Source organism: Myodes glareolus, chromosome 12, assembly GCF_982192425.1.
Source record: "Myodes glareolus chromosome 12, mMyoGla1.1, whole genome shotgun sequence".
NCBI classification, from domain to species: domain Eukaryota; kingdom Metazoa; phylum Chordata; class Mammalia; order Rodentia; family Cricetidae; genus Myodes; species Myodes glareolus.
Window position 1 is genome coordinate 33341213 of NC_142037.1, and position 13204 is coordinate 33354416.

General features: G+C 42.2%; 1 protein-coding gene across 6 annotated transcripts in view; it reads right to left on the reverse strand.

The window, feature by feature from the left end:
- Positions 1–13204, reverse strand: part of Cdca2 (cell division cycle associated 2) — a 40167-nt gene that overhangs the window by 24990 nt on the left and 1973 nt on the right. For 4 of the 6 annotated variants that reach the window (XM_085698673.2, XM_048422224.3, XM_048422225.3 and 1 more), the window contains exons 5-8: positions 8062–8212; positions 6305–6492; positions 4610–4685; positions 418–626 (exon numbers count right to left, since the gene is read on the reverse strand). In XM_085698673.2, the coding sequence (XP_085554799.2) occupies positions 418–626; positions 4610–4685; positions 6305–6492; positions 8062–8212 (624 nt within the window). Of the gene's footprint in view, positions 1–417; positions 627–4609; positions 4686–6304; positions 6493–8061; positions 8213–9165; positions 9282–13204 lie in introns of those variants that run through there. The other 2 variants (XM_048422230.3, XM_048422228.3) reach the window with 2 other exon arrangements.

The window sequence follows — 13204 nt, forward strand, 5'->3', positions numbered from 1 at the left end:
ACAACAAACAATGCACTATCAATGTACACATGCCAAGGCCTCTGACAAAACTGCTCAGTACATGCTACTACTCTTAGGTTACTGCATTCACAGAAACACGGCCATCTGAAGAGGTGTTAAGCCCACGTTTGGCATGCCTAGTTACAGACTGAGACATTCACCATGAACTAATTTGGCAATGCAATTAGTTATAATTTGGATAAAATTTTTATACTTATACAGTCTATCTACATTACATTCTGGTTATCAACATAATATTAATTTAAAATAGACCAATCTCAGACTAGTATTGTGAGCTAAAACGAAAAGGAAAACCAAGTGGGAACAATGCACTTCACTCAACACCAGTGAACTTCAGTTATTGGTCTGACACAAAAGGACTTAGCACTCCTTTGCCTTAGGAAGAGCAACTTTTACCTTTATGTTCTCTGCAAACAGCTTGCCAGGCTTCTTCAACACAGACCGAAGCACAAAGGTCTTAGTGGGAGGGTTGCTGCCTCTACACACAAGAGTTTCTGGTGACCTGATGGCAGGGGCTGTGTCTGAGTTGACTTGTGAGGCAGGTGTGTCAACTGGAACAGCAACAACTGATTGTGTGCCCTCTACACAGTCAGCAACTCCAAGTCCTTCAATGAGAAAGAGAGTGGGATCATCTGAATCTGCTTCTTCAAGGCACGAGATACTCACCACACTTGCAGAGACTGTAACACGATATTTCGAAATTCGGTAAGCAAAGTGCTCAGGAGATGGAGGCAGGAGGATGGACAATTTAAGGCAGTCAAGGCTACACAGTGAGACCCTGTTTCACAAAACCAAGTGCTAGTGGTATAGTTCAGTTGTAGAGTGTTTACTTAGAATACGCTAAACTCAATCCCAACTCTCCCAGACTTCATTTGGACATGAGCCTAAGACAGAAGCAGCACTAGGCATACATTTTAGAATACATCTATTCAAATAAAGATAAGAGGTTTTGGTTTCCACAGAAATCTGAGTCAGAGGATGTTCTCTTTTCAAATTATTTCTGCCTTTTAAACTCAGCTGTCTGAATCAGCAACTGTAACTCTCATGCTATCAATAGGCGGCAATAGGGCAGCAAGAGCCGCAGTCTGAGGAAATCCTGCTCCCCCAGGCATTGACTCTTCTAAAGTTACTAAGGGAATTATCTAAATTTCTGTCCTTCTAAAGAACTCAGGATTCAAAGGCTGAGATGGGATTCTGCTCCTCAGAGGCTGAACAGCAAGCAGATCACCCCCTCTCCCTCTCCCATCTCTCCAAAAAGCCCTGTGTGGCTCCTGGCCTGCTCCTTAAAAACCCATCTCCCCCGGCTCCTCCTTACCACCTTCCTGTCAGTTAGTTGCTAACCCAGCCTCCTGACAGCAGGTGAATTTTATTTAACCAAACACATCTTTGTATCATTAAACTAATGTTCCCCAGAGCACAAACAAAAGTAACACACCTTAAAATAATATTCTACAACAAGAGGGTGGGGAAAAAGGTCAGGAATGAGCCTTAGAGTGCTAAGGTACATTTTCTTAGTATACCTATTACTTGCAACATAAAATAAACCTACCCGGAGTCAAATCCCAAAAATAAGTCATTTTAGTACTTGATATGGAGGAGGATATGACGAGGGGAGAGATTATCAGCCCCAACAGAAGCTGCCCCAACTAATGTGCAAGCTCCACATTGGCAAATGCAAGGAGTCCAGTTAAGTTGGACTTCTACTCAGTGATGTAGATGCAATCTGACTGAAAAGAAAAAACCCTGTATGACACACACACTAAGACTACATGAAACATGTTATAACCATCTAAATCAGTGATTCTCAACCTTTCTAATGCTGTGACCCTTTAACACAGTTCCTCAGGTTGTGGTGACCCCAACTATAAAATTATTTTCACTGCTACTTCATAACTATAATTTTGCTACTGTTATGAATTGTAGAATAAATATTTTGGAGATAGAGGTTTGCCAAAGGGGTTGAGAACCACCGATCTAAATGAAAAACAGCAAGGAAAGGTAGATGTTAAAATATGATTGCTAAGGGGAGATATCATGTAAATGACTAAATATTACTGAGTCACTTGGCATTGATGACCAGTGAGGTCATCTGAATGCCAGACTCTTAGTAGTGCCACAGCAGAGGTAAAGACCTACTTGACAAGATTTTCAACCAGAGGAGCAAGATGCAAGCAGTGGGGAATGCAAGGGAGACAGGAAAATACATTATACAATCTTCTCTAAAATAAATAAAAAAAATTAAATTTATGTTTGCTTCTGTATGTGTGCAAGAGCACTAATGTGCAGATACCTGTGGAGCCCAGAAGTGCAGATCTCCCGAAGCTCAAGTTACAGGCAGTTGTGAACCACCTAATATGGGTGTGAGGAACCACTGTGAGCCTCTCAAGATGTGCAGGTGCTCGTTATGGTGAAATCATCTCCCCGGCCTTAACAAAAGCTTTTCAGCCCACCTGACTGGGTAGGTTCATCAAATAATCAGCACGAAACACTAGACTACATTAACAAAGCCCCATTGCTCACAATGTCCCCTTTCCCTGCTCATCCCAACACTTCCAGGTAGGATTTAGTAGGGTGCTAAGATATTCCTGCTTCAGATGGACTGCAGAGTGAGGTATCACCATCTGTCCTTGTACCTTATCTATGGAGGCAGAAATCCACCCATCGACCTTAGAATGAAAATTAAAAGGAGGAGCAGATATTCACTACAAAGAAAGGGTGAAAAGTTCATTTAGAAGCTGAAGGGAAGCTCCACAGGAACTGAGATGGTTAAGATTATAAACAAACCAAACAAAAGACAAGATACAAATGGACCAGAAAAAGGGGCATATGCTCAGTAAATATAAAAACTACGTTCTCTTAAATTACACGAAGCATTTGATGTTTAAAAGCAAAAATGGTAACATGCATGGAGTCACAGTCAAGCAAATGTGTATGGTATTGACTGTGCAAAGGGTAAAAATAACACGGAAAGGAAGGGAGGACATCAAGCCATAGGGGGAGTAAACTGTTGTGTTTTATGAACAGCTGAGAAAGTGTGCTGGAACCCAGAGTAAGAGAACAAGACAGAACGCGGTACAGCTTAAAAGATGGTAAACACTAATAAATTAAAACAGAATTCTATTTTCTCCGCCCAACACAGGGTTTTTCTATGTAGCCCTAGCTGTTCGGGAACTCACTTTGTAGACTAGGCTGTTCCGAACTCACAGAGACCCACCTGCCTCTGCCTCCTGAGTGCTGGGATTAAAGGCAAGTGCCACCACTGCTTGGCTTAAAACAGAATTCTTAAAAAAAAAAATCAAATAAAACAAAAGGTGGCATATGGCAAAATAGATGTAAATCAAGTCATATCAATAGTTACTTGAAACCTTAATGGGTTAAAGCAGGGTGATCCCTACACCAGTTGTCACAATACTTGGGAGATAAAGGCAGGAACATTAGGAGTTCAAGGTTATCATAGGCTATACAGTGAACTGAAAGCTAATCTGGGTGACACAAGGCTATGTCTCAAAAACAAAACAGCCAGATTATTTATAGTGTATTTCTAACAAAATATATTTGCTAGTAGTCACAGGCCCTTGTTTTTATTGTGCTATACATTTTCTCCGCTCCTTTTCCTTTCTCCCCTCTCCCCTTCTGGCTCCTGTGGCACCCACACTCCCAATTTACTCGGGAGAGCTTATTTTTTTCTCTTTCCTATGTAGATCCATGAATATCTCTCTTAGGGTACTCTTTATTGTCTAGGTTCTCTGGAGTTGTGGACTGCAGGATGGTTTTTCTTTGCTTTATGTCTAAAAGTCACTTGTGAGTGAGTACATATTTGTTTTTCTGGATCTGGGTTACCTCACTCAATATGGTGTTTTCTAGATCCTGAAAACAACCTAGATGCCCCTCATCTGAAGAATGGCTAAAGAAAATGTGGTACATTTACACAATGGAGTATGACTCAACGGTAAAAAATAATGACATCTTGAAATTTGCAGGCAAACAGATGGATGTAGGCCTTTACTATATCCCTCCTATTCCCCTCTCTGCTAAAGCAGGATCTTGCTGTTTCCAAAGCTGGCCTAGAACTCCTAATTCTGCTTCAGCATCCCGAGAGCAGGGATTACAGGCATGCACCACCATGTATTACTGGCCCTATCATTATACTTTTATTATAGTAAAATAGCTCACCAGTTTGGAAGTGCATTACTAACTTTACTTTAAAAATTCTAAAATAACTTACTGGTTTATTGTGCATGTGTATGATGTGAGTGTATGGAGGTGGGCGTGTGACATGGAGCGTCTATGGAAGTCGGAAGAGTTTGTGTGAGTTCTCTCCTACCACGAAGGCTCTAGGGATTGTTAGGCTGGCAGTAGGCATCTTTTTCTAAGCCATCTAGTCCACCTCAATTCTTTGTGATAACAGGAAAAAAAAAAAAAAAAACAGAAAACAAAAAAAAAAACCCACAGTCATAGCACAATGATCTCAAAACATTCTGCCTACAACCCATAATTGCTTTCACTCATTTCAGCTTATGGACACACACATCACAAATGTCTATGAATGGGACAATACATGTTTGCACTAAGGAAATGATATACTTACCAGGTGAAGTCTCTATGAGCTCTGGAAGAGGAGCAACTACACATCCAGGCTGGGCTGGACCAATGTTGGATGGCTTCTGGGAGAAAAGATGAAAGAATAAACAAAAATTACAACATGTTATTACTAACTGTGCTGCTAACACCTTTGTGGAGATTTCAATAACCACTGGGGATGACTGAAAATCTGTTGTTCAGTTGGTCTCCAGCCAGCAAGGGCAAAGTACAGTGGGCACTAACCCCAGAATACTCCACAGAACATTTTCAACCCTGAAGAAAAGTTTATGAGGTTCATGTTTGCTGCCTACTGAAGCTCTGACAGCTGTGCTACCTGCTAGCCTCTAGAGAGGAAATTCTCAAAGGCATACCACATTAATTCGGAAATCATTTCTCCTTTGTGATTTATGTGAATGAGTCAAAGTCTGGAAAAAAAAACAACTACTATTGCTTCTGCCAAATGATCATTTTCTATTACCTTAAATAAAGCAAAGGAAACTGGGAATATAAGCCAGTCTGCAATACAAGTGGTTCTTGTATTACAAGGACTGTAGGAGCAGTTTGGGATCATTGTGCTATGACTTCCCCCGCCCCCGCCTTTTCCTATTATCACAGAGAACTAGGGTGAGTAGATAGATGGCTTTGAGAAGGTGCCGCTTACTTCCAACCTAACAACCTGGGTTCAATTCCTAGAAGCCACATGGTAGAAGGGAAGAACCCACACACAAACTCTCCCCTGACCTCCACATACACTACATGAAACTAAGGAATCTCTAGTGACTTGCAAACATGTCACTAGGTCAGTCATAAACTGGATCTAAGTTGCAGAGGTGGCACAGACTAAGTTTCAACTGTTGGGCTCAGCAGGCAAACACTTGTTCTGAAAGCAGGATGACCAAGTTCAGTCCCTAGAACTCAAGGTGGGAAGAACCAATTTCTGAGAGTTGACCTCTGATTTCTATTACATGCACCCACACTCTTTCTTCACACCCTCAAACAAAAAATTTCAAAACTAGCTGCAGCTGTGATGGTGTCAGGCGCCTCCGCTCAGGAATGAAAGAAAACCCTGTCACAGAATGAAGACAGAGAAGAAAGGGTCATGTGACTGGCTTTGCATTCTCAGTGCACAAGTTACCAAACCCAGTAGTATTCTTGGTCCCACTTTCATAAAATTCAGGTATGTTTTTGTTTTTCCCGAACCTCAACAACATTAGGTTGTCACAATCCATAAGAATTCCTAAAGCTACTTGAAACAAGCAGAAAAGCAAAGATGAATTTTAACAACAGTCTGATTCCCAGGCAGTCTTAGGACAGACTAGGTGGGCAAGGAAAACGCAGGTGAACAAACCTGGACAGGTGCTCCCCATCTCAGCAACAGACACTCCAGTTGATACCTGAACAACCTGCTCAGGGACCTGTGCTCCCTGGCTGAACACAAAGAGCCATCTCAGGCCCAACCATCACTATGTACAACACCTCATGCAGAAGACCCTTGGGCTTTATCTTCTCATAAAAGCAATCAAAAGCAACCAATCTTCCCAAACAGCTTCTAAACCAAGAGACAAAAAAAGTCACATAATTCCTCTCTCTTTCTCTCTCTGCCTCTCTCTCACCACACCAACTCTTATCTCGGGCCCTGACAGTCCTCAAACTGCTTGTGCAGAAAACCACTGGTCTGTCTCTGGGTGGAAAGCATAGTCACCTCAGGCAGATCTGCAGAGGTGTCCACAGCACAGGTGTGATTGTTGGTCACCTGCATGGGCGCCACTTTCCCTTTGGCGCTGCTGAGGTGGTCATCAGGGCTGTTCTGGGAGGATATTCTCCGCCGTTTTGAAGATGAGTTTACAGGGAACCCAGAGTGCTGGTATTCAATAAGACCTTCTTTTTTGGCTATATGCACACACACACACAAAATAGAAACAAAATGACATAGGGATAAATATTTTCTTTTACATTTATCATTTTAAAATATCATTCATTGTAACATAATAATGGCAGTTTAGTGTCTCTATGTAAATCCTCAAAGGAAAAAAAATCTGCTAACTCCTTTTACTTAAAAAGGGAAACTGAAGGCAGGTGTGTTGACACACACAAGTAGTGCCAGCTAGCACGTGGGAGGGTAACCAGAAAGCTCAAGGCCAGCCTGGTCTAAAGCAAACGCGAGACCAGCCAGGGCTGAGAGGACAGCAGTGCAGTTCTCACCTGTCCATCTTTACTCTCATTGCTCAGTGCAGCCCTTGGGTGACTGACCTTTCACAAGTGCCATCAGAACTGGTTTCTTCAGCTTTCCAACTTGAACTGATGACCAGTATCTCTCCTCCAAGAACCCTCTAGGGCTTCAGCTGCACATTGGGACTACAGGCACCCAGCCTTAAGGACAGAAGAGCTACCAGGTTCTCAACTGCTGCAGGGTGCAGCCAGCAGCCCATAGTATGCAAGCCAATGAAGCAAATCTCTGTGGTAATAGATACTCATTCCATTGTTTCTCTTCCTCTAGAGAACCCTAAGATACTACATTTGGTGCACATGGCCTGCAAACTACATGCTGGCAAAACCAGAAAGACAGTTATGTTCTAATTTGATTGTACTTGATTTTTGTGTATAGGGAAAAACAAAACAAAAAAGAAAACAGACAACTGCAATGTGCTCAGTTATTTCTGTGTACAAATTATTATGACATTATAATAATGAAGTAAAAAACCTGAAACCTAGACAACAAATAATAGGTAAATTACAAACTACAAATTCGGATATCTGAATGGATACTGAACCATGGAATAGCTGGGATCTGTGAAGTAATTAGAGTGTAAAGTCCTAGAAGAACAGGACTGCAGGAAAGCCAGTATTCTGTTAAGCTCTGGTGTTTAAGTACTTGGTGACTGAAAAAGACAGAACTGACTAAAAAATAGCAAATGAACTATATGGACATAGCAAAGAATACAGCAGTTTAGTAACACAGTGATTAGACTGGACAAATCTGTGGTAACATTAGGGCTGGGTATTTGCCATTCACATACGTTTTTGCAAAGTTTAACAAGAAGTCTATAAAAATCAATACAAATCTAAATTTACTGCAGGCCCTATCTGAAGCCTGACACGGTTAGTTGACACTGGCCTTTTACAATCCAGAACAAGTGTAACTGTGGAAATAAAGGTCTAGGTTTTCAACAGAAACCATGGGGCCTAGGTGGGACTTGGTTGTAAAGCATTTGTCTAATACATTCGAGGCCCTGAGCATGATCCTTAGCATCACCAAACTAGAGCAGATAAAACTAAAACAAAACTCTGAAACCAAAAATCTAGTTTTGTGTAAATACTGCAGATTTTAGCTATGAGTCTCCATTTACAGAAACGACTATGCGCTGAAAAAATTGCTTTCACCTTGTGGAAAGAAATCTTTTCGTGTCATAGATTATCTTTATACACAGAAGTCTACCTTGGTGAACCCATTTTACTCACTCAAATATGATGTCTGAGACTCTCCAACTGCCTTTGAGACTGCAGGACCACTGGCCATCCTCTCAGTTTCCTGTACGGAGTGAAAAGCTGACTGGAAAGCAGCCATTCGCTCTTTTAAAGCACCGGCATGTCGATAGAGTCCCGGGGTACCCTGTGAAATGTATAAAGTACAGGAGCATTATAAATCTAACAGCTTCTTAGCTAGGAGTGCTACCAATGACTCCAAAACAAAGCCCATGAAGGCTTATAAAGACAAGTTAGTGAGGCAGAGCTTCCTGTCCTCAGAATTACACATTTTCTGTCTGAATATTAAGTGTGCCACGGCCATCTTAGTGCTCCTCTGTTCCTGTTTTCTAAAATCTGAGCAAAGAAGAAAAGCTAAGTGGTTACCCACAGATGTATACCCAAAGCCAGGCTAGCAGAAACTTAAAATGGGTAGATGTTATAGAGGCTACAGACCAAATGCATTCCTACATTTGGGGGTGGGGGAGGAATAAATCACTTTGAAAAGGATTCTAAGGGGCTTAAGAACAACCTTGGCAGCCATCACTGAGACAATGTCAACAAAGCAGTATGAAAGGGACGAGAAAGCAGCCCAGAACAAATGTGTCTGAGAAGTCAACCTCAGAGTAGGAGAGCAAGGAAGAGAAAGGGAGCCCATCTGGAATACTGACAAAAGCAGCAGAGAGCATCCCCGGAAGTTAATATCTTCATCACAGCACAGTGCCCAGCACACAGATGACCTCCACCTGCGGAGACTGCCACAAGACAAGGATGATCCCTTCTAGCTCCAGCACGTACCACTCCTGCCTCCTCCTGGCTAACTCCCTAACATCATAAGATCTTCGTACTTCCTTAGGGCTGAAAGTCAACCATTTACTTCAGACACAAACACAGATGCACAAGGCCAGAAGCGCATAGAAACCCCGCCCACAAGATTCTACACAAAGACAAAACTGAATTTATACTAACTAAAAACCAACCTACTGATCAAGCACTTTATCCAGGTTGCTTTTTCTTTTATCTTGAGCCAGTAACATTTCTTCTAATGAGTAATCTGTGGTAATTTTAACACTCTAAAGAAAAAGGGAGAAAGAAAGCTACCTGCTTTTATGTTATTATATGGAGAGAGATGTTAAAATCCTGAAGTCATGTTTGATGATCTGCTCTTATATTTGCATAGTTAGGCACAGTCCTATGACAAATTGCCTACTACATAATAGTGGAACATTTTAAACTGAAATGTACCTGATGATGTAAACCTTTGTGACATAACCAGCATGTAATATTGCCAACAGGCCTGTGGGCAACTCATCTAATAATTTAAGATTATCTTAAAGGCACACAAATTATCTTGAATGCACATTTCTGTGAGCTCATTTGAATGTGTCAGGGCTGGTTTAGTGTCCCAGGAGCTCAGAGCACTTGGGAATACTTAAACTACGTTTCCCTAATTAAACCTGTTTCCTGAGAGAATAGTGTTCATGAACAAAGTATGAAAACTTTCGTCATGCTGTTGTCTCATGAGTTGTGTTGGTGTCAGTAAGTCATGGACAGAAACTATTCCAGGTGCTCAAGTTCTTGGGGTATGGTGCGTGGGTGGAGATGGGTCCGGGTGGGAGTGGAGTGATATTCCAGAGCAAGGTTTAAGAACATACTAAGATGTTATGGAGAAAGTACCAATGTGGCTGAGCCAAGAAATATGCTGCTTTGGCTACTTAGGAAAGAAAGGTCTGAAGTGGCACTTGAATTGAAACCACAATGAGAAGTGGTCTGACACCAAGGGAACAAAGCGTACAGAAAAAACAAGAGTAGAAGCTCTCGGGAACAATCAGAAGAAAGCAAGCCTGTGTGTCCAGTAACTGGAGGAAGGCAAGGATGAGGCCACAAGTGGACAGGGCTCAGGCCAACGGAACAAGGAGACTTCAAAAAAGTAGATTGATCTCAAATAGGCAACATAGGAAGCTTAAAGCAGCAGCAATAATGTGATTCATTCTAAAATACCTCTTTGATCTGTGCAATAGTGGGTGGATGGGAGAAAAGGAAAGAAGACCAATCGAAGACCCTGGCAGGAAGGATATGAGGAATCTCAGACAGGCCTCTGAAATGTAGCCTTAAGGACTTTGATGGGCACCTAAGGTAGAAAAGACCAAGAATGACTAAGAGGTATTTGGCAGGAGTGGCCTGGATAAGGTGCTGAGAAATACAAATCTACTGTTCAGCTTTAGCTAGTATGATGGCTACTCTTGATAGTCAACTTGCCAGGATTAGAACCACAGAGAGAAGCCTCTGCATGTAGGCGAGGGCATTTCCAGAGTGGAAGGCCTGATTTGAATGTGGTTTGTACCATCCCATGTGCAAGGGGCCCCAGACTAAAGGAAGAGAGAGGGAGTGGGAAAAGAAATAAAAGTCCCACCACCTTGAACATGAAGGCAGTGTGCTCTGTTTCCTGACTGTGGATACAATGTGATCTCAAGCTCTCTCCACCATGCCACTGCCACCATGCAGAATTGTACTCTACAACTGTGAACCAGAATAAACTCTTCATTTCTTAAGCAGCGTCTCTCATGTGTTCTGTGACAGCAATGGGATAAGTAACTAATTAGGCTGGGGCATGCTTGGACACTCTACTCAATACTCGGGGACAGCACAGGCAGCTGGTGTCTAGGTTTGGCGCTCTGCAGTTCTCAGCTGAGGACATTTCAGAGTCATCAGCACATACATCTAGGCACACCAGCATTTGTGAGGGAAAAACTGCAAACCTAACAGAAATAAGCCCAGTGTCATAGGAAAAAAACTGGGCATGTGTGTAGTCCTCTAATCCAAATGAGGAAGTGTCTCAATGTATTAAACACAGCCAAAGCCAGTGAAAGACAGAAGTTAAAAGTGGTTGGCAACAGCAAGAGAATGGCAGGGAGCAGGGCATAGTAGCACGTGCCTGTAATCACAGCAACTGGGAATTTGAGGCAGTAAGACTGAGCTCCAAACAAGCCTGAACCATGCTGAAATGTCTGTGTCCCACTAGAGGAAAGGATGGAGAGGAGGGAAATGGCGTGATCAAATACAAAAAGTAGAAGTAGTTTGCCAGAGGTGGGACAGAAAAGAAATGTGGTGCTTTAAGTGAGAAATGTTCCCCATAGGTGTGGCATTTGAATTTGGTCCCCAGGGGGGTCACTGTTTGGGAAGTAACCTTTCAGATACACAGTCTGGCAGGAAGAAGTACAGGAGAGGAAGCGGCTTTCTTGAGAGCTTACAGCCTTGCCTGGGTTCAAGCTTGCCTCCTCTCACTGAGCAGTGGTGGTGCATGCTTTTAATTCCAGCACTCAGGAAGCAGAGGCAGGTGGATCTCTGTGAGTATGAGGTCAGTCTGGTCTACAGAGTGAGTTTCAGGGACAGCCAGGGCAACAGATAGACCCTGTCTCGAAAAATAAACCAAGAAAAAAAGTTATGATCTCTCAGCTGCCACGCCTCCCCAACTAAGCAGCTTTGCTCATGGTATTTTATCACCACAATGAAAAGTAACTAATACATAGAATAAGAGCACACAGTGATCTGGCGACCCAGAGCAAAGGAGGGTAAGCTAACTGCAAAAGAAAAACCAGCTCACAAACACACAGGACCATAATAATTCAATCAAGTGAAGGCTGACATAACCAAGCTACTGAAAAGCTGGAGAGAAGGAGCAGCATATGAAGAAAGAAGGCTAATTCTTCACTGTCCACTCTGGCAAGTGAACACAACAGAATATCTATTAAGACATTTGGGGATAGGGCTGGAGATGGCTAAGCCCTGGTTGCCCTTAGAGAGGACTTCAGCTCAGTTCCTAGCACTCACATGGCTGAGTTCACAACCCTGGAAGTCCAGTCCAGGTGACCTGATACCCTTTTCTGACCTTCATCGGTACTGCACACATGTGGTGCACATATATGCATTTTATTTTTCAAATAAAATCTTTAAATAGATCCAGGAGCTGGTTCAGTGAGCAAAGAGCTCACCATAAAAGCATGAGGACCTGAGTTCTGATCTCCCAAACCCATATAAACCTAGGTATGATGGTGCATGTCTGTAACCCCAATGTTGGGGGGTGTTACACCAATAGGCATATCCCAGAGACCTGCTCCCTAGCCTGTGTAGCCAAGTTGGAAAGCTTCAGGTTCAGTAAAGGGACTATCTCATAAAACAAGGTGGAAGGCAATAGAGGACAAAATCTGATGTCCTCTGGGCCACACATATACACTGAAACCCACATACAAACAGAGAATATTATCGGCCTGCCTCGCAGTGTGGGGCACCTTTCACCTACACAGCGGGCAGTGATCATTTGGAAATACTTCTTTTGTTATTCACTTTCCAAAAAGTGATCTATTTTAAAAAGGCAACATCAAAGTATTTTATGCTATACCCACTGATCAGTCAGGAAGCTGTCAAGTGCAGTCATGGGTACATGCTTTCTAAAGCCTTAATTTCCTTTTAAAATGCAACCCTTTTTACTGGTAAGATGGATTTCAGTTTTCATGGTAGATTCACTGTCTATTTATGACATTTACAAGCCTGACTAACCACAATTTTTCTATCAGTTGATCCATCAAGTAAAAATAATGTTCTGTGGGGAAAAAAAAACAAACCAAAGCCAGTTGAGCCCACACAACTCAATCATACACATTTCTAGAAACTTCTGAAGTGCTTGATGCAGACTTCCACTTCATTACATATAATATTTGAGGAATGGTATGTAGTAAAGCTTATCATGATTAATGCTTCAAAGATATTTAATATTTCCGCGAACACCAAGCAAATACTAAGACGATGATGATGTGATGTCATTGCCATGGCCCATAGTCCCATTCATCGCTAGTTTTGCTTCATGAGTATAAATATCAACATAAATAACATTTAGTAAAATTAGAAAAACTGAGTTCATGAACCTTCCAAAAGGTACTGAGGAAAACCCCAAGGTTCTGTTTTATTACACCAGCAAGAAATTGTCTTGTGTACACAGACCATGCTGCAAAGCAGAAGAACGAAACAGAAAAAACAGAAGTGAATTACTCTAGAGTAAGAAGGCCAGCATAACACTGGACACCCATTGCAGAGGGCCCAAGTAGGGGCCTATATCTTTCATAACAAGCCTTCAACTATTTGA